The following is a 21670-nucleotide window of genomic DNA, read 5'->3' as shown; positions in this document are numbered from 1 at the left end:
CACTCATATTAGCGCGACGAAGAAAATTTTGAGGCAGGACGGACATTTAGGCGCAGCGTGGCACAATTTGAGAAATTTTCATGGTTTTTGATAAACTCGGCGAAAAAAAAAGTACCCCTGCATTTGTTCTTACCGCTCGCGGAACTCCAAGAGGTCCTTCACAAAAGCAGTTTGATAGCTCATGCTCAAGGTAATAAGAAGCGTTCAATCAAAACATATTTTATTCCTCGATATGAATTGTATAAAGTATATGTACATAGAGAGTTACTTAGTAGCGCAAGGCTGTTAACAGGATAGGAATTCCTTCCCTGAAGATGCAGACGCGTGCGCGTCAGAACAATGTGCGCGTTTCATGTTGAACGATGCTGGTTGTCAACGTTCTTCAATATAATTCATAAAGGAACTGCACAACTGAGTTCACTTTTACAGCCAAGGTGCCCAGATCCCGTTGTGTTGATCAGGATAGCTCCGGGGATCATCCACTGTAGTTACAGGAGGCACCACAGTCTTATTGTAGGCGGAAAGCTTTCGCAGCAACATTGTCAGGACCTGTAAGGATAAATTCCGGTAGAAACAGCTCACGCTCTCGTGCATTCGGGAGAGTAATTGGATAGACATCTAACGACTACAACAACATTGTTATATAAGCGGATATCTTAAAATAAACGACATTACCCAACATTATAGCGAACACTTATCATCGTTTAGCAGCTAGCAACTAAACATTGAAGACCACTCAGGTAACAGTGGTCAGAGTTACGTTGTGTTCCCAATATACGATTGTATAGGGTATGGTGTTGCTTATGTTCGAGAAATCGCCACCACCACCTGCTTCTCGCCGTTCACCGTGGTCGCCGTTCTCACATCATGGGAAGTACAGGCCTTCTTGCTGAAAGCTCACTGAGCGTCGTCATACTCCTTCCTCTCTGCGCTCGTGTTGACATCCATGCGTGACCCTCGAAAATACCCCCCCCCCCCCGAGTCTATAGCGTCGGCTTTTGTGCTCCCGTGCAACAGCGCGGAAAGGGGAAGATCCTCCTCGCCGTTAAACAGGTATATACTAAGGTGAGTAAAAATTAACATTTTCATGGCACTAAGGTAATACCTCACAACTTAAATACCAACAAGCAACAGAATACAACTCATGCAAGGTCACTTACGTCCGGTAGCTCCTTAGCCAGGTTTCGCTGCTCACACGGATCATCGGCGATGTCGAAGAGATAGTAGGTGCCTCCCGAAGCAAAGTTAACGCGGCGTGCCGGATCGCACGCGATCGTCGCCTGCCGCCTCCATTTGTCGACGTGCTGGAATACTGGTTTGTTGCCGTAGAACCGTCGCAGCACGGCGGCTGCCTTGGACTGCTTCAGCAGGACGTCCAGGTCAGCGTACGGTCGGCTTCCTCCCGGGATCTCGAAGCGCGCGTCCTTCGTTCTGGTGCACCCCACCACCAGCTTGAAGTTTCGGTGACGCAGACCAGCCGTATGGGTGCTTGAGTCGATGTTGAGCAATATCTCCGTGCGAGGTGACGGCTTGCCGACAACGAGTGATCGCCACATATCGACACCGTCCAAGGGACCCAGACGTCTCACGTCTCCTCCTATATTAGTGAACGAATGAATGACTGAATGGAACCTTAATGTTGGTGAATCCAGGGGACGGCCGGCTCTTGGCCGTTGGTGGGCATTACATGGGAAAGAATCACGGTTTAGGAGATTACTGGGTAAAAGCCTACCGTTATTTATACACTTCATTGTACTAAAGGGGCCCTGCAACAATTTTTGAGCATGGTCAGAAAACGCTGCCGATCGGTAGTAGAGGCTCCCGACAACACGCGAGCCAAATATTATAGCGCCTGGAATTCACAATAAAGTATCAAAACCAAGCTATAAATTGCTTTCTCTTCTCTCGACAGATCACGCAATATACCCAAAAATCACACGTAGTAAGCTATTTGCTGATTTGAACATGGTGCGCTCGCTCGTTACAGAGATCGGCATGGGAGGCCACTACTTGTCTATGCGTACGCACGCGATCGCACTGAAAAGGCCGCGCATTCGAAGAAAAAAAAAGTGCTCAAGGTCACAAGGCGCATGTGACGTTTTCCTGTCGCCCTGCCATTCCTCCCTGCTTAGCTACAAGTGCTTTCGTCGGGATGAGAGAAGAGATAATTCAATTGCAGCATGCGACAAACCTTTGTAACTCCACTCGCACTGGACGGATTCTTAAAAATGTTTGCAGCATTGAATTCGTGAGGTAATAAGCTCCTCTAGTGAACTCATTCCATGGTTACTTAAAAAAGTGTTTCAGGGCCCCTTTAAAAACCACTCCGTAGTCAAAATGACCGAGATAACATGCCCAATACGTAGCATGCAATAACTGTACAGCCTTAGATGTCTCATTGAAAGCGGAAATTGGCCGCCGGGATCGGCGTTGTCAACTCGAGTGGTGCGAAAAATAGCATCACCACGCAATGACATTACCACGTGACCATATCATGACGGCACATATCGCCAAAATTTTATGACGTCTTCACACGGAATTATCGCTTGGTAAAAGGTGATCTGATCACGGAGGCAATCCAAGACCGAGTTAGGTGCAGATCGATGCAATAAGAAGAAGATGGCTTTCGTCTTCGAGTCGTCTGAGGTCGTATTTTTCTTTTTTTAGTATTTATTATTCTGTAGTGATTGCGTTTTTATTCGATAGCATTTTTTTTAGTTTTCCACTGCGTCTCACCTTTTACGTACGCCACTAATGACAGGAGGTCCCATGTCACTTTTTCACTTTGGGACCTCCTGAGTCTGTATGTATTATGCAACACGTTTTGTTGAACATGTAATAACAACGAACAAACTTGAACTTCAACCACTACATAAGGCAGCGGTTTTGAAACGCGGCTCGCGGGCCGTACGTGATTTTCTTCACCCGACACTTCATCCCTAAGATTTGTCGACATCTGTATATGGCGCGATCTCTCGGTGGCAGAAATGCATGGCGTCCTTCCCACTGAATGGGAAGTAGCTGAAAAAAATATTTTTGAATAATATAGTTATTAAAAACCACTCCGAGATCTATACAGCAAAGGCTTGCTGGAACATTTTGGTAAAATTTCAGCATCGCACTACAAAGCAAGTAGCTTCTCAAGGCAATCGAACTCCACCCATCGGAAGCACATGGGTAACCATTGTAATAACTTAAACTCTCTGGGAAGCCAGACGGTTTGTATTGCGCCACTGTAATTTTTGTAGAATGCTTCATTGATTCCCTGCTGTACCATAAAACCTGTAGTTGATTTTGATGACTAGCTTTTTCGTCAGATGACAATTTCCCGCCTATTTCCCGTTCAGTTACGGCAGACCAGTGCTGTTGCCTACGAGAGATGGCGGTACGTGCAAATGTCCCCGAATCCTGGTCCCGCTTCTTCGCCCAACATTCTTTTTTTATCTTAACGAATGTGTTCATGAGATACGCAGGCACAACTGGCCTGAAGCATTGTTTTTGTGAGATCACCGCGTATTGAAACATAACCGTGAAACAAAGGTGCACATTGAGATTGTACTCATTTGGGAGATCGGTATCGAGATAGGAACGGTATCGAGATGTTGTTGAAATCCTGGAACCTAATCTGCTTCAGAACTGACGCGTATACGAAATATGCGAAAGGTTTTCCTTCAAATGGCCACGTTTGCTGACCATTTGTGCAACACCCCCTCCCCCTTCCCCTCTGATTTTACTTTCTTAACTGTCACGGCGCTTGCTGGACTACATTATCTGACTGCGGCCCGCTCTCTGAGGTGAGTTTGACACCCCTGACGTAAATAACCCTACAAGTTACAAGTTCTATTAAAATTCGACTATTATTTTATATGTATCCTTACGCGTTCGTTTTATAAGCATCTGTCACGTGCAAGAAGCTTCATGTGTTTTGTGAATGCCACGTAATAGATTCTAAGCATTTGACAAGAATCTGAATCTTGCTAGGTTGTCCATTCAGATTACTTTTTTTCTGATAAACAAAAATTCGAGTTTCAAATCCAAATTCACGCTGTGGTTAACGCGAATGTACACGATTTCTGGCATCTTAACCTGACTTTTTTTTTTAATCTTGCCATGTCAAGTGGGCCGAGAGACACCTCGCTGAAGTTCGACAGTGGATAGCGTTAATCATCTTCAAAAACTGCCCACCAATGGCGCAGCCAAGGAGGTAGTGTTGTAGATTCCGCGTCACCCTCTCCTATCTTTAAATTTTTTTGCATTTTGTATTTGTCTATATACTCACACACGTACAAAAATACATGATAAAATCGCCCCCCCCCCTTACCAAAGTTAATTTCTGCATCCTTTCCTGTGACCCACTGAGTATGTTCATCAGAATCTGTGTCAGCCGCGTTGGCATAGCGAAAAAACACGAGACGTTCATATAAATGGAAAGTAAATAAATAAATAAATAAGTTGAAGCTATCAATTATATAAAGGCAGCATTTAGTGGTCGATCGTTGTCTCTTTTTGTATAAGTCTCCTACTGAATGTCAGTGTCGTTGTTATCGAACAGGCTCGACCAATCTGAACAGTATCGTATGATCCAGTACCAACGCTCGCACATCAATCAGAGAAGGGGGGGGAGGGGGAGGGAATAGAGGACACATACCAGCTGCCGCGTATAGTGTTGGCAACCAATCAGTGATGTGCATGAGCTGCTGTGAGACCTTCCCGCCGTGACGAAGTCGTGGACTCCAGATGAAGGCACTTGCACGGACGCCGCCTTCCCAGACTGTCTCCTTCGCACCACGTAAGGGCCAGTTGAAACCGTAGTTGGGCACGAATCCCGTGGGGGAGCCACCGTTGTCCGAGCTGAACACTATGATCGTGTTATCGAGCATCGACTCGGCTTCGAGCGCTTCCAGAACCTCCCCGATGGACTGGTCCATGGCGTCCACCATTCCTGTAAATTAGTCGTTATACACGAGCACTATTCGTCGATGCGGTGCCAAAGTTCAACAAACGGCTGTAGGGGTACAGAAATATTTTAGAAAAGCTCAGCGACATATGTTACAGCCTTTAATCATTAGTATTTAACAGCTTTCGCTCTAAATATCGAAAGCGCAAGCGTATGTGTTTCAGATAACAGGAACCAAGGATTTGTAAAATGTGGTTAACGTCAACTGAATGAGAACAAGGACACGTGGTTTGCGTCACACCACGCTATTTTTTTTGTATTTCAAAGGGCCCTTCAACACTTTTTATACATGATGAGAAAACGCTGCCGATCGGTAGTGGAGGCTCCCGAAAACACGCGAGCCAAATATTATAGCGGATTACGCGGCCTGGAATTCACAATAAATTATCAAAGTCAGCGAAAAATGGCATTCTCTTCTTTTGACAAGTAACGGAAGACGCTCAAAAATCCTAGTAGAAAGCGCATCTATCAGCCATTGGCTCATTTGAACATGTCGCGCTCCGTCGTTACACAGATCGCCACGGGAGGCCATGACTTGTCCACGCGTGTGCGAACGATCACACCGAAAAAGCCGTGCATTCAAAAAAAGAAGAAAAAGTTATCAAGGTCACGAAGCGCGTGACTTATGTTCTTTGCCCCTGCCATCCTTCTCTGCGTAGCTTCCAGCGCTTTCGTCGGGTCGAGAGAAGGAAGAGTGATATTGCAGCATGCGACAAATCTTAGTACCTCCACTCGCCCTGGGTGGATTAAAAGTTTTGTGGCGTTGAATTCGTGAGGCTATAAGCTCCTCCAGTGAATTGATTGATTCTATGATCACTTGAAAAAAGAGTTTCGGGGTCTCTTTAAAGTATTTAGGATAGCGCATGCGCAGCTTCTTATATCGGTAAAACCGGGACATGCATAAGGGACAAATTGCGTGAGCATGCTGGAAACGTACAGGGCTGGTCAAAAGTTCTTAGACCGCTACCCCATGTATTCCTACGGCAGCATGGTATGGGAACATTTGATCCACCCCACCCTTGTACGTAACGGGAACGATGGTTCTTTAACGCAGCAAGTCATCAGATGTGGATGCAAGGTACAGTTTAGCAACACAGCGGTGATTGGTGAAGATACAAATGGCCGCAAAAGAATAATTATAGAACCTGCAAGCGTAGCCCACGATCACTTTTCCAGTGGGAGTAAATCCTCTATCACTTTCGTTGCATAAAAAATGGCACCATATCCACGGGGTGAATGATGGAGAGTGGGGCGAAGCGTCCGTCCGTCCATTCGTTCTTGCTTCCGTCCGTCCATGCGTCCGCCAGTCTGACCGTCCATGCGTCCAACCACCCGTCCGTGCGTGCGTCTGTTCGTGCGTCCGCACGTCCATCCCTGCGTCCATCCCTGCTTTCGTCCATGCATTCGTCCCTGCGTCCGTCCATGCGTCCATCCGTCCGCTCAGCCATCCATGCGTCCGTCCACACGAAAACTAGAGAGATTGCGGAAGCCTTTTTTTATTAAAAAGAATATTGATAGTTGTGTTAGTTCACCGTCTATATCACTGTTATATTGTGAAATCTCGTTTTTGGACGACACCTGATCATGGTGGAACCTTCTGTCCAGTTTTTTCCCCTTCTCATCTTTCTGGTATATAATTTCTTCTATGAATAAATTGAGTTTCAGTCTCCACTTGTTTGTCTCTTCTCTTGTGTCCCGTTGGTTCTTGCTTCCATTTTTTTTCATTATGAATTTGTACCAACTAGCCAGCCTGTCAACCGTTTTGGAATGTTTTATTGTTCAACAACGCACAGGAGAAATCTCCCACCGGCAACACCTTGCAGGTCAAAGCGTAAGAGATGTATGTTACTCACTACTACGAGGGATGAACGGGTGCCGCTTGAAGGAGCTTGGCCTCTTAAAACTCATGTTCTTTAGGGGACACTAAAGGCAACTATTAAGTCGACATTGATTGTTGAAATGGCAGTCCAAAAACCTCGTAGTGTTACTTTTGTGTTAAGGAAGGGCCTATTTTGAAATAAAATCACGTTTTAGTGGTCCGCATCAGTTTAGCGCACTTCAAATCACTCGCCTCTAGAAGCGGACCGACCAGACTGGCTCACGTCACTGTTGCTGTTCACAGCGTTGCCAGGCTTTACTGAGCTAGTAGCAGCAGACCAAGAACAGTGAGAGCCACAGCAGCAACAATGGCCATTGATCAATTTCTCGCCATTGGCTTCGACATTGCAGACGTTTTTGTTTCATCTGCGCCCCACTAGATAGCACAACCTGTTCCGTGTAACCACGCAAAAATGGGAATTTCAACCACTCATGCCATTCCCCATAGTAACGTCCCAGTAGTTCTTTTTTCCATGAATCTAACAGAAATAAACAAGCAGCATTTTATTGCGTCTCTTGATGTACAGGAGGTTCTTTATTTAGTCCAGTTAGAATGATTACTAGTAATTATTTGTAGGTGGTTCATCTGATGTCATCGGAATCATTTCGAAAAGGTCCTACAGCGGCACTTGTGTTCTTGTGCATTTACCTTAATTTCTCGATAAGTAGGGCACTATTGTTGATAATATTGTCCTATTATATCTTGTCATACATTGGGCTTTCACTCTGACGTAAATTGTTATTTGGCATAAGTGTCCCTTTAAAGAGGGGCATATGCCATAAGGATTGTACGGACACTGACCTAAATTTTGCCATCGCGTTGTTTTTTTTTTTTTTTGCTATTGAGATGTGTTTCTGGACGCCTGTTAATCATACCAAGTCACATCATTTGTTGCCGCTTGTGACAGAGAAATTATTATAGGCGCGTCATTACCAAATATGTCAGTTTGGTTTGAGAGAGCTCCAAAAACGACAACCCGCTGGGTTAGCCACTTTTACGTAGTACCGCCAAAGTCACAGGCCGAGATTTCTCCGGACGCTCTCCGACGCTGTCGGAATCTTACGATACTCTGACGATCTCATCTGCTCTCTCACGCTTAGATCTACTGCTTTGTGTCGCCCCGCTTGGTTCTTTATAGGCCCTGGTCAACCTTACGTCAGCAACCTCCAATCGAGACCGCCGCTGTGCCTTGTGTCAGCAGTTTCTAATCAGAGCCCGCCGATGGCCTTGCGTCAGCAGCTTTCAATCAGGAACCGCCGACTTCGCGGGCTGGATTGCACCCGTGGGCGAGAGGTATTGCCATGCGATACGTAAGACGCGCCAGACTGGATGGCGTCGATTGCATCATTGGGCTGGAATCCCACCCGTGGGTGGAGGGAGCTTGCCACGTGGTGCGTAAGACGCCGTTGACAGTGATGGCGTCAGCCGGACTCGGTCGCTGGTTTTGACGCTGGTTACTTTTGCAGAAGCAATGAAGTTCCGTTTGGACTCTGAGGCATAACACCACCCATTTGGCGTGTAAAACGCTTCACCACGTCAGAACACGGAATTGTGGTGCAGTTCCACACTGTACGCATCAAAAGTCCACTCCCGGGAAACGGGGCAGCATTGTCACCAAACACAAAACTTTCAATTCGGGCGAGGCCATGGATGGATGGATGGATTGATATGGCTGTACTCTTTAGATCGGGTGGTGGCTAATGCCACCAAGCCGTAATACTTACTGAACCAAAACTAGATTTATTTTTTTTTCCTTTAAATAGTGTGATTGAGGACTGGTACTTTGCAGTGAGGGGTTTAATTTTCACTCGTGCCTTCACTTTAGCCACCAATCAGATAACCTCTTTCTAGTTTATTCTACCCACTTAAAGTCTACTTTGCCCTCCCTGTCCCTAAACCCCAGTGCTTTGAAAAACTCTGCGCCATCATCCTGAACTATAAGGTGAAGCCCTTTACAGAACATTATCAAGTGTTCAGCAGTTTCCTCATCCTCTCCACACGCACTGCATACCATGTCTACCCCTCCGTATGGACTCGCGAGCAACTGCGCCGCGTAGCAGTCTGCTGGAGCAAGCACGGCAAAAAAAAATGTGGTGGCTATGACGTCATCAATGCGTTGACCGCAGCGTGTTGTGAGGGGACTGGGGGGTCACCATGGATTAGATTTAAGGGGGGGGGGGGTGCTCGATCACACACGCAAAAATACGTTCCAAGCTATGTTCACTGTTATTCAGATGTTCACAGCAATTGATCCCGCAGTCTTTGGAAAGGTGGGGTAGCCATTATTATTTCTTTTTTTTTTCATTTTCGTGTGCATTCTTGTCATTGTGCCCGCTTATCAATTATCTTATGGTACATTTAACTGTAGGTATATACATGCCAATGCTTTCCAAATAAACTTGCAGTTGACAGTATGCGTTTACCCTTGTCCTCCTAACCTAGAGAGAGAAAGAGAGATGGAGAGAAAAAGGAAGGCCGCGAGATTAACCAGATATTGGCATCTGGTTTGCTACCCAGCACTGGTGGTGGGGAAATAGGGGCAAGAAAGAGGGGGTAGATAGAGAGAGATAAAAAGAAACAAAAACGCACGTGCACTCACGAGAAAACGAAAGCACACACAGGAAGGGCATTTTGGCTACAACCGTTCAGAAAGGCCGGTCGATCGCAAAACGTGCACTATAGCGCTTTCAGGGCCTCCTTCTGTGAAGTTTCATCTTGTCGATATTGTAGAATTATTTCTTCCGACAGAGGTCGATTATCTAATTTACTGAGTTCCTTGCGAAAGCATATTCATTGTCTACTATACTCTATAGGCAGTCACAAAGGATATGTACCAGTTCAAGCTACGCGCTCGCATTTAAAGTGCGATTAACTTTCTGCTCATAACGAATTTTTCCTGGAATCCGAAGGACACGCGAGCAGGCACTCGGTCCCGTTATTTCTTTTTATTTTTGCCTGTCAAGACATACCATGCGCACTCGCACAACAACTCGCAGCCCTCGATGTTGCCAAATGGACGAATTGATCACGATATGCCGACCTCCAGCATGGCAGCCACCTTTAACGCGCACCTCCTACTCCACGCAGTAGCGCGTGAGGGGCGCGGTATGATCTAGTTGTACTTGGAAATTATACGGTACATCACAGCGACGGCGCAATATTTCGCTTGGAGTGTCTATATAATTGCTATCGCAATAAAACGTAACATATCAAATAGGCCGGCGCGTTGTATTATCTACTTCCAGCATCGGCTTTCGTTCAACGTCACACGTGCGTTTCACGGCCTAACATTTCAACTGCGCTATATATAGGGTTCACACGCATTCCTCTTACCAGCACGCATATGCAGGCGAGTTGTATACAGTGCCAAGACTAATGTGATACCAGAAGGACATCCCAGGGAGCCCTATAACGTATACGTCTAACACTTTGTAACGCACTGCAGACTTGAAACCAATCGACTATTCCGAGAGTGCTCATTGAACAAAATACCTTTCCAAGGGAATATAAAGTGGACGAAAAGTAGTGTGAAGTGCGCGTAATCCCCGATTATGTAACAAAATTTATCAGTGAGCTAACCACGACCGCACACGAGTCGCCCATTCAAATATCAGGAACTTGCCTGCATACATCGTCCTGTCGGGTTCACCTATGTACGGGAACTTGGCCACGTTTTCCTCCGGACTTTCCAGTGGTGTCGGATTGATGCCGCCGTGTGTCGCCTGATGCGCCAAGTACAAGAACAGTGGCTGCAAGAGGCATACGCCCACGATCTATCACTACGGGATAGGATATTTCGGAAGTGCCAAAAGCTGGAAATGTTGATTTGATAATATAGAAGCACTTAAAGACCATATGTGATTTCACTATATTACAGGAATTATAAACAAAATGCAGACACTAGATTTGTGTTGTCCTTTCGTTTTATATTACGACGGTGTGATGCGTTACACTGCAAGAACATATGTCAAAAGCCGGCGTTCTGTTAGTTACACAATCACGATACGTCATGAAAACAACCATAGCGTACTGTAGCAACCCGTTTATGTTATCATAGCGTATTGTAACACATGACCAGTCAGTGCCGTAATTTTATGGACCACAAGACACACACACACACACACAAAAAAAAACGTCAGCTGCTTTAAGAGGCAGCCTTGCATTAAGATTTCCGACCTCGTACAAAATGCACTATCAACGTGCACTGCACCCGAATTGGGTCAGAAATTGTTGGGAAATTCAGTTTTTTTCCTTTGCTACAATAATTTTTATAAGTTTGACGCCAAATCTATATCGACCAATAGTGGAAGTCGCTCTAGGCAGAGTAACTTCCACTTTGCAGTTTGTATAGGAAACAGCGTACAGATCACCCAAAGGACGAAACGAGTATCATATTGAGGCTTCCCGTTTTGTAGCGCATTATGCACCATCTTTTCACTGTACATATATTCACATTCACTTTATATATATATATATATATATATATATATATATATATATATATATATATATATAAGGGAAACAAGTGTATACTTAAGGGCTCTCTTTTCGTGTTTACACAATAATAATGAGATCTAACTGACAATAATGCCAAGGAAGGTGTAGGGGAAGTTATATATATATATATATATATATATATATATATATATATATATATATATATATATATATATATATATATATATATATATATATATATATATATATATATATATATATATGTGTGTGTGTGTGTGTGTGTGTGTGTGTGTGTGTGTGTGTGTGTGTGTGTGTGTGTGTGTGTGTGAGAGAGAGAGAGAGTGTGCGCGTGCGCGCAAGAAGTACTCACTTTCGACTTATTCCTGTTCGCTATGATAGAAGTAGCCCGCTCCGTGAACACAGTGGTGGAATATTTCCCGTCCTCAGTCGTCAAGGGCTGAGTATTGTTCCAGAAGTCGAGGCCACTGCGCCCTTGCTGTGGAGAGACGACGATCGATATGCTATATGTACTACCACAATTAATAAGAATTAACTGACCATATTACCAACGGCAATATAGGGGATGTTTATTCTAATAATTATGAAATAGGTGGGAGGAAAGTAAATTGGACAAAATCATAAACTTGCCACTGGCAGGGAGTGAACCTTCGACCTTCGAATTACGTGTGCGGTGCTCTGTATTTCCAATAGATACCAGTATGTCAAAATATAACGTGGTGCGAACTTAGTTTGCGCGGCAAAGATTGCGCTGAGCTTCCCATAAAGTGATACTGTGAAGAAATTAAAAAGGAAACCGAATCTGAATTAGACCAGCGTGGTTTACAAGGTTGGTGTTATATAGCTTCAGCGCCAGCAAACTTTTGCAGTGTTCCGATATCGTGCGATATGCACCATTACTGGGCCTCTGTGCTGTTCGCGTGCACTTACATAACTAAAGAAATAGAATATTTATCATCGTAGAACAAGTACCATTTTTGAGACTATATGACACATTCATGGTCTTTCTCTATACTGTCTGATACATTCACGGCTGAGTATTACAAAACAATGGTTTCCACGAGAATGTGATCAAATGCATACCCATTCCAAGATGTGACTGTAGTAATCGTTAGGTCCAGTGTACAAGCCACAAAAGCTGTCAAAGCCTCGGTAAGTTGGAGTATAATTCAGGTTGAAGTACCCAAGGTGCCACTGTATAGAAACAAAAAAAGCATGTTTCTCTGTACATCGAGTTTACGGCCTCTTTTGATGCGGCTCGGCAAACACACTCGCGGGCCTCTTTACGACATCGCGTTACCTTTCCGAGGATGTGTGTTTCGTAGCCCAGATCCTTCAGGTACTCGGGCAGAATCTTGAATTTCAGGGACAGCGCCGCTGGCACACCGGGCAATATGGGGCTTTCTTGAAAACCTGGTCAAAGTTGAAGCGTGCTCAAGTTAAGCGAATAAAAATGAGGTAATAAAAAAGTAATTACCTTGCTTCGCGGACTCTGATGAAACACAAAATGCGGTTTCCTTCCCTTCATCAGGTTATAGCATTTCTATGTTTTGCAAGTATTTCGGGCATGTCGTGTTCCTGCTCATTGTGAAGTGTGTGCTAATATTCAAGGATTCTGAGTAAATTACCGAACGGCATTCTGTTCAATTCGGTATTCGAATAGTATAGTATACATGCTCAAAATGCCAAATATTTTTCGAATACTCAGCGCCGACTCGACAACCGCAATGCAACAAAATTTTGGAACATCTTAATGTAGTTTTGAAATTTTGTTTAATCATTAAGTTACCGATTTGCATGCAGCTCAAGCTCTTACTAGACTACCGACGTTACATTAATCGCCAGATGAAGGGTATTTTTCTTGAAACTCCACTCTTACTCCGTTTTTACTATGCTGCAAATGCATCGCATTGATCAGTTTCTATCTTCATCTAGTAATAAAGTTGGGTACTCGGGCGACATTCTGTTTCATGCACATATGTACCCTATAAAGTAGACGGGGAGGGAGGGGAATTACCGCCACCATACAGCTCGGTGGTAGAGTATCAGACGCGTTATTCGAAGGTCGCAGATTCGCACCCTGTCGATGGTAAGTTATCTTTTCGTACACTTTTCTTTCTTGAAATTTACATTACAATTACTTTTAATAACATCCCCTATACTTTCCGTGGATTTATTGTCTGTTAGTTGTCATTAATATATAGTGTGTCTAACAAAGGAAATAATAAGCTCTTAAATTTACTCTTTCATTCATTCATAGCGGGGGTCTAGTTCTGGCAGACTTGATATGCCTTGAGGTGGTATGCGAGGGAATATTGGTCAGCTGCCATCTCGTAATGATATCACGTACTACGTGGCGCCAAACAGGCAACAAAGAGTGTTCCTCCACACTTGTCATAATGTCCGGCAACAGGTGGCGCTGGCCAACGCTTCCAAGTTTAAATACACATATATGTCCGATATAAAGTGGACGGGGGAATTACCGCCACCCGTAGCTCAGTTGTAGACCATCGGACGCGTTATTCGGAGGTCGCAGGTTCGCATCCTGCCGGTGAAAAGTTATCTGTTGGTCCACTTTTCTTTCTTCACAATTACTTTACAGTTACTTCTAATAGCATCCCCTCAACTTTCCGTGACATTATTGTCTCTTAGTTTCGCTCACTAATACTGTGTGTAACAAATAAAACGAGCCCATAAGCTTATAGTTTCCTTCATTCAAAAACAGAGTGTTGTGTTTGCGTAATTTGCTTATTACAAACTTCAAGTGCCGAGGCCCATGTTGTGATGACATGTTTATCATCTTCAGTTGTGTCCGCGGTGCTCGCTTCGAAATTGTTCGGTCGTTATGTCTCCATTTCATTTAAAAGCAGGCACCCAAGTATCACCTTGATCACCTTGATTTAAGACATGAAAACCTTGACGAAGATCACGTTGTCCCTTCCTGCCCAACGTACGTGTATTCCTTCACAACCCGAGACATATATAGCTGTTTAAAGCATTATATGTAAGCTTCGTGATTACATAATCTTTTGCTGCGCTTTCTGTTAAACTTGCTAGGACATTACGTGACTGTGTGGTTAAGGCTCACTTAAAGCGCAACATGAGAAGTTAAAGCCAACATCCGGTTCTCGTATTGCGTGTTTAGCTGCACTGCGCATGGCTGAAAAGTAGAGTGCGGCGTATATTATGCGTGCCGCCGTTACCGCGTTACAATACCATTTTGCTGAAAAGCTTCGGGTAGAACGCTTGAAGTCGGTGGCGATGTTGCGCTACAAAGGGCACTCACTTGTATTCACAACTAAATCAAACGCAAAGGCCCCGAATCCATGTTATGAAGTTTGTATGTAACGCTGTCCCTATTAAAGCCTGCATTTCAAATGCTAATCAAGGATTCAGGTCACTTGTACTAATTTATTTTTCCGCAGATGATAGACTAAATTACGGATGCGTTTGAGTGACGCCAAATGGGGTTCCTAAATTTGTGTTTTGTATCTTTGACAACTAAACGAATGATTTGCCCAACTGCCTTGATGATTCTAACGTTATTCTTTACGCTGACAATACAACTATTTCCATGTCGCATAAATCACTAACTACTTTGATCAATAAGCTGAACAACGAACTGACCAATGTTGTTAAATGATGTCGTATGAACAACTCTATTTTAAACCCTGTTTAAAACTCACTTCATGATTTTTGAAACCTTTCAAAAAATGCATCCTATTATACCACAGGTGTCCATTGACCATCACTTCATTCCTTCATCTTATTATGTGTGTTTTCTAGACATAAAGTTAGACCCTTACTTGAAGTTCGATAATCATATACTTACAAAAAAACATCATTTGGTGTAATATCACTCATTAAATCTCGTTCGTTTTTTTTTACGCTTGGAGCCTTATTCTCTTTATTGTTTGCCTTCATAGATAGTCACATCCCCTATGACATAACTTCATGGGTTAATATCTGTAACACTCATCTTTCTTCCGTACAGCAAATTCAGAATGAGTCCATTCGAATTATTACCAGCAATTCATTTTATTCCAATGCTGCTCCACTCCTTCAGGCTAACCGCATTCTTATTGCGTCTGGCTTGTTTCATTTTCACTTAATCATAATGTTATTTAAACAGCTGAACAAACAGCTTGTATTTCATTTAATTGATGCTAGATTATTCACTCACAGGAACAGTACTAGGTTCGCCCATAATCACAACTTTCTTTTACCTAAATGTAGCACCAACAATGGAAAATGACTTCCTCCATCACGGTGATCAAATTTCGGAATTATTTACCCTACTCACTAAAATTGTTGTCATCGTTACATGCATTCGAACATGAGCTTAAAATTTTCATCTTGTATAACTAGGCTAACAGCAATAATAATTTATGATGTAATAGTGTAAGTAATTAGAAATTTCAGGCTGCGTTTTCTTTTATGGTTTGCTTAATCCACTTGTATAACTGTTTATTATGTACTTGTTCCACTTTTATCGTGTTTTTTTTGTTCTTTCACTTATTTGTTGTAGTTTTTTGGGTACTTCCATTGTTGACTTCCACTCACTTTGTGTAATATTAAATGCTGTTATAATTAAACCCTTTATTGTTCAAGTTAACCGAGGGTCCCACTGCAGTCGCCCGACTTTGGGACCCTCGTCTGCATGCTTTTAACTGTGAGGCTTTGTATTCTAAATGAAAAAAAAAACTGAAAATGAATGGTGTTACGGTATACGCATACGCATGAAAGTGTTTGGGTTGGTGAATACGATATTTCATGGCCTTATAAATTCACATCCAGGTGTAAAAAAACAACAAAACATATCGGCTGAACAGTCCAAGATGTCGGCACCGAGATGCCTTATACGCGAAATAGTCTATTCGCATCGGTAGTCAGAAAGTTACCGGTAAGTGGTAGATCAGCCCTTATAAACATTATTGAAGTTGATCATTGATATACCTTTGAAGACATTTCTATAACGCAACGTATCGCTTCGTACTGGCTCATTACAGTAGCATTGGTTAAGTGCACATGGTGACATCATGACTCATATATATGCTACACAATACAATCGATATCAAGATAAATCGCTATTGATAGATTCCTCGTGACTTGATGGACGCGCAACGTGGCTCCAGCATGGCGGCTTAGATGATGCCAGGCCAATATAACCACGCGGGCGATTAACCGGCTTCAGTGTAATAACGACATCGTTGGAACGGTGGCTGGGCTTCAGCGAATGAAAAACTAAGAGCAGGCGATTTCCCTATATAACTAACGTGACATCACGATATTCGCCTCCCACCATGTTGGTGGCTCAACGAAGCTGTGTCAGAGGTGTCAGTGCAAGTCATCTTCTCTCACTAGACAGATTTAGTTGAGCGTCGGCCGCAGCTCTGCGTACGCAGCCTGCCAAGAATTTCCAGTGGCACGCTGCGTACGCTATATCTATCTATTATATCAAATCCATGCGGTCATATAGTTTCCTAAAATTACCTATATAGAGGGGACTCTGGCGCTGTGATCGTTCAGTGACCATGGGAATTATGGGTATCACATAGATTTACGTAGTCTTCGTGCTTGCGGGCGCCCGGCCGCGGTGGTCTATAGTGGCTAAGATTCAATAGAGGCGAAAATGCTATAGGCCTGTGTGCTCAGATTAGGGTGTACGTTAAAGAACGTCGGGTGGTTGAAATTTCCAGGGCCCTCCACTACGGCGTATCTCATAATCATATGGTGGTTTTGGGACGGTAAACCCCACATATCTATCTTGCGGGCGGCGAATCGCACCTGTGGCTTCGTTTATTGGCGTGTTTCGGTTTTGTTTCGAATGAAAGAACAAACCGTTTTGAACTTTGGGAGCTGATCTGAAATGGAGATCCTAAAAGGTGAAGGAGGTGAAGCGCAACTGCCGAACGTTTGCCGATTGCTGTTTGGGGACAAGGCAGCTTCAAGTGACGCGATGCCAAACGGAACGTAAAGTACGAAGACTGAGAAGATCCGTGTACTGCCCATAATTCTCACGATCGCTTAGCACCATGCGTTGCAGCTCCCGTACACACTCGCGCCAGAGTTCCCTCTAGTGGAAGCTAATGCGTGTACGGTGCGCCGAGCAGACCTGTGTGTATGGCGTAGAAGCCGCTCATCAGGGCAGCCCTGGAAGGAGTGCAGAGGGGCTGCACGTAGTAGTTGTTCAGCGCCATTCCCGTGCTGGCCAGGGCGTCGATGTTGGGCGTCGGGATCTGTGCAGAGCCGTGCATGCTCACGTCGGCCCATCCCTGTAGCGCACGCGCGAGACAAAATGTAAGGCTGAAGGAACGGTAAAGTAAAACAATGTCATATCGGTCCAGACTGATAAATTGCACCTTGAGAACTCTCATGACGTCAACGTCATCGTCGTAGGTTTATAGAAAACATGGAGGAAGGGAAAAGAAAGGAGTGGACATTAGGTCACACAAGTGAAGCCCACCGCGTCGGCCCGACACGTGATCAAAACGTCAGAGCATGCGGAACATTTTAGTAGTCTTCGTGGCTATTCGTTTCGGCAAGTCTCGTTGCTCACGTGATCCTGCCGAAAAGGTCACGAGTTGCACCGACACTATAGCGGCTTGAAAACGACTTTTGGCTTGCCGCGGCTGGTTGCGTGACTTCGTGCTCCCTCCTTTGTTTTTCCTTCCTCTAGAAGAAAATCGAGGTCATTTTCATTTTTAAATATGACGCCGAAATCTCTGAACGTTACGTCACGGGTTTCAAAGTGTACTTTTTTTTAGTATTTTGACGACACTGGCTCAACAAAATTACCCCCAGCTTATCTAACCAGATTCTCGTCTGGTGCACCCTCCTGCCTTTCCTTGTGTTTCCACCTCCTCCTCCTTCTCCTGAAACTTGATTTGTATAGTGTCTGCGGCACCCCCAGATAACAGTGCGCGTCAAAGTTCTAGCAATTAGGAAGCACGTAGGACGTATATTAGATACTGGTCTAATCTATGAAGCCGGGGCGGTCGGTGCAAAAGTTTTCCTTTTGCTTTTTCCTCGCTTGCCCGGTGTCTTCTCGCCACAAGCGTGGTGATTTGAGAATCGAGAAATGGTAACTTACTAATGTGAAAAAAGGGCGTTCTTCTAGTGTCCCCTTAAGGTGGTCAACGTTAGCTATATTGACAGACGTTCCTGAAAGGCATCGGCAATGCGAGCACACAGACGTGTGCCTCATTCTCGCATCTGTAAGCGGCTTGACGAGCAAACGGAGCAAATAACTGAGTAGGAACATAAAGAAGTAAACACAACATTGGCCCCCAGTGGCGGTCTCTTAGTTATGGTGTCAGACTGTGGACTCGAAAGTCGCGGGATCGACTCCCGGGCGAGGCGTTTGCATTTCGATGGAAGCGAGATCATGGAGGAGGCCCGTGTACTTAGATTTAGGTGCACGTTGCAGAATTCCAGATGTTGAATTCCAGGCCTCTTTCATAATCATATCTCGCCCAAAGCTCGCCACCGCCGTCTATGATCATGTGACATTACTTTGCTTTTGCTGTCGTGTTGCCACAGTAAATCTAGGACAAGCGGCAGAGCAGCTGCAAAGCTGCCTCTGAGCACAGCGCGTCGGGAAGGAGCCTCCTGCGTGGCTGGGCGAAGCCCGTACGCCCACCAGATGTCGCTACAAGTGCCTCAGTACGTCGACGACAGCGCCTACCACTGTTTACAAACTTGGAATAGGTCTATCGTGTACACAACTTACAAGTACGTCACACCGCGGAACTCTGGAATACGATCCCAGCATATACGCTGGCACAAGCACCGTCATCACCAAGCACATTGCAGCAGACCACACTCAGCCAAGCCTCTCGCATTTCCCGTCAACGCTGTAAATCGCAATAGCGATTTGTGTAATATTTGACTGCCGCGTATGATGTGATGAGGTGAAAAAGAACCAGAAACGGGGACGTATACTGTTTCCACAGGTGATCACATACCCGGGTGACCGCATGAAAGAACTGTCCGAGAAGCGGACCGCATGGCGCATATGTGCGCATAAAAGGAAGGACTTCAAGACTGAACGACGTACGTGTGTGCGGGCGTCACCTCATTACAGGCAAGTTATGTTTCCAAATATCGTGCGAAGTTGTTTGAACCATAGCGCACGGCAGCAGACGACACCGAGCCATGGACTCGGGACACTGCGAACACGAAGGATCCGAATACCCCAGTGAGCACTGCTTCGCTTGCTGGCTACATAATGTCCTGAATGATTCTCCTTCGTCATAGGCGTGAGACGAACGATCAAAACACGCGCACTACGCCAAACGATCCACCGCACGTATGTAATGCATGGCGCGGCCACTGGCACGTATGTGATCCGTGTGCTCGCGGTATATACAATGGCGGACGTAAGACAGGAACTGGCGTCACTTGAAAGTTGCGTATGCCCGTGTACACTTCTCGGCTTGCTTTCTGTAAAGACCGATTCTAGCTTCAATAGTATTTCTTGGCACACTATAACGCGGTGTTAATTGAGCAGCATACCAGGTCGTCGGCTAAGATGAACACGATGTTCGGTGGTTCGGATTTCTTGTCCGCTGTGACAGTCCAAGTAACACAGCCGAGGACGAGTAGCAGAAGGGACATCTCGGATACACGATAGCCCTGCATACGAGAGACGACATAAGGCCTGAACAACCAGGGCACTTTTGTTGTTGTTGTTGTTTGTGGAGTAGTTGCACGCATGTCATTTATAGCAAGATAGGCCATATTAAAGCCTTCTATACAAACACACAGGTGAAATGTTTCGTCTGCCCGATTCCCCACAAACACGAATGCACATTGCACGAACGCACAAACTCTACAAAAAAACATTTTATGCTCCTAAACTCTCTCTCAACTCTCTCTCTCTCTCTCGCTCTCTCTATATATATATATATATATATATATATATATATATATATATATATATATATATATATATATATATATTCCAGTGACAAAACAGCTGCGGCAAAATGCACGACTTTCACAAAACTGACAGCCTCGTGCTAAACTTAACCTACGGCATTTTCAACTCGGCATTGTGCAAGGATACACAACAGCATGGCTCTACATGTAGTAGAAGCAATTACATGAAGCTGCACACACACACACACACACACACACACACACACACACACACACACACACACACACACACAAACAAACAAGCAAACAAGCACAAATAATATGACTGTGAGAACGGCACGAACGCATGTCCTGTACTATCGCTCTTTTTGTGTGCATGTGTTTGCGACGGCGGCTCGCCATTAAGCATGACCTTGTACTTTCCTTTATCACGGCCGCTGAGCTGCACAAGGAAAAAAAACACAGTTGATCCCTCCGTCATAGGAATCGGTAAAATATGAAAGTAAAATATATCCTTAGAGAAGTAGCTAAATGTTTACGGCACATTAAGGTAAGAGAGCTTCCACAATGCCTACTGGTGCTTGGCAGCTATAGCACTGCTTAAGGTGAATGCATTCGCTTTGCCGCTTAGTGATACATCTCTATCCCGACGACTAACATCCATCATTAATGATTTAACAAGCCCTGAAAACCTCCTGTAAACACGCGGTGAATAGAGTTGGAGAGATCGTGTCTCCCAGCCTTACACCCTTCTTTATTGGGATTCTGCACTTTCTTTATGGAGAACTATGGTGGCTGTGGATCCACTGCATATTTTTTTTTTCAATATGTTTATGTAGGGTTCCTTGATGCCTTGATTCCGTAGTGCCTGCATTACTGCTGATGGCTCGACGGAGTCAAACGCTTTCTAGTAATCTATGAAAGCTATGGGTACAAGGGTTGGTCGTATTCCGCGCATTTCTCTACTACCTGATTGATATTATGAATATGGTCTATTGTGGAGTAGCATGTACGAAATCCTGCTTGGTCATCTGGTTGATTGCACTCTAATGTCGCCCTCATTATAATAGTTATTATGTTTGTAATAGTTTGTAGGGAACGGACAGTAAGCTGATCGGCCTGTAATTTTTAAAGTCCTTGACGATCTCTCTTGTGTATTAAAATAATGTTGGCGTTCTTCCAAGATTCTAGCACTCTTACTGTTAAAAGACATTTCGTATATAAAGTGGCCAATTTTTCTAACACAATTTCTCCGCCATCTTTCAGGAGGTCCGTTGTTACGTTATCTTCAACAGCGGCTTTGCCTCTTTGCATTCCTTCCAGGGCTTTCCTTACTTCCCCTGTCGTTACTGGTAGGATGTCGAATTCCTCTGGACTATTATTGTTTCTCGCGATATCATCCTGGTTGTTTTGGCTTCTTTACAGTTTTCTGTGGATCCGCCATCTCGACTATCCTATCAATATTGGTTATGACA

General features: G+C 44.5%; 1 protein-coding gene across 1 annotated transcript; it reads right to left on the bottom strand.

The window, feature by feature from the left end:
* Positions 1–293: 293 nt before the first annotated feature.
* On the bottom strand, positions 294–19944 carry LOC119160160 (arylsulfatase B). The gene is made up of 9 exons (XM_037412865.2): positions 19830–19944; positions 17428–17587; positions 12613–12725; positions 12396–12506; positions 11665–11790; positions 10459–10585; positions 4649–4942; positions 1161–1597; positions 294–549 (listed from the first exon to the last, which is right to left on the bottom strand). Exons 1-9 carry the CDS (start codon positions 19929–19931, stop codon positions 424–426), a joined length of 1596 nt encoding a protein of 531 aa, XP_037268762.2. The 5' UTR covers positions 19932–19944; the 3' UTR covers positions 294–423.
* Between the last annotated feature and the right edge of the window lie 1726 nt (positions 19945–21670).

Source organism: Rhipicephalus microplus, chromosome 1, assembly GCF_043290135.1.
Source record: "Rhipicephalus microplus isolate Deutch F79 chromosome 1, USDA_Rmic, whole genome shotgun sequence".
Classification (NCBI taxonomy): Eukaryota; Metazoa; Arthropoda; class Arachnida; order Ixodida; family Ixodidae; genus Rhipicephalus; species Rhipicephalus microplus.
The sequence above is the reverse complement of the archived record's forward strand: the minus strand, read 5'-3'. Positions and strand labels throughout refer to the sequence as shown.

Coding starts and splice junctions, on each gene's coding strand:
- LOC119160160 (XM_037412865.2), bottom strand. CDS start 19,931: ATGTCCCTTCTGCTACTCGTCCTCGGCTGTGTTACTTGGACTGTCACA. Junction 11,791..12,395: donor ACAGTCACATCTTGGAATGG/GTATGCATTTGA, acceptor GTCTCTCCACAG/CAAGGGCGCAGTGGCCTCGA. Junction 4,943..10,458: donor CGACAGGACGATGTATGCAG/GCAAGTTCCTGA, acceptor ACTAATTTACAG/GAATGGTGGACGCCATGGAC.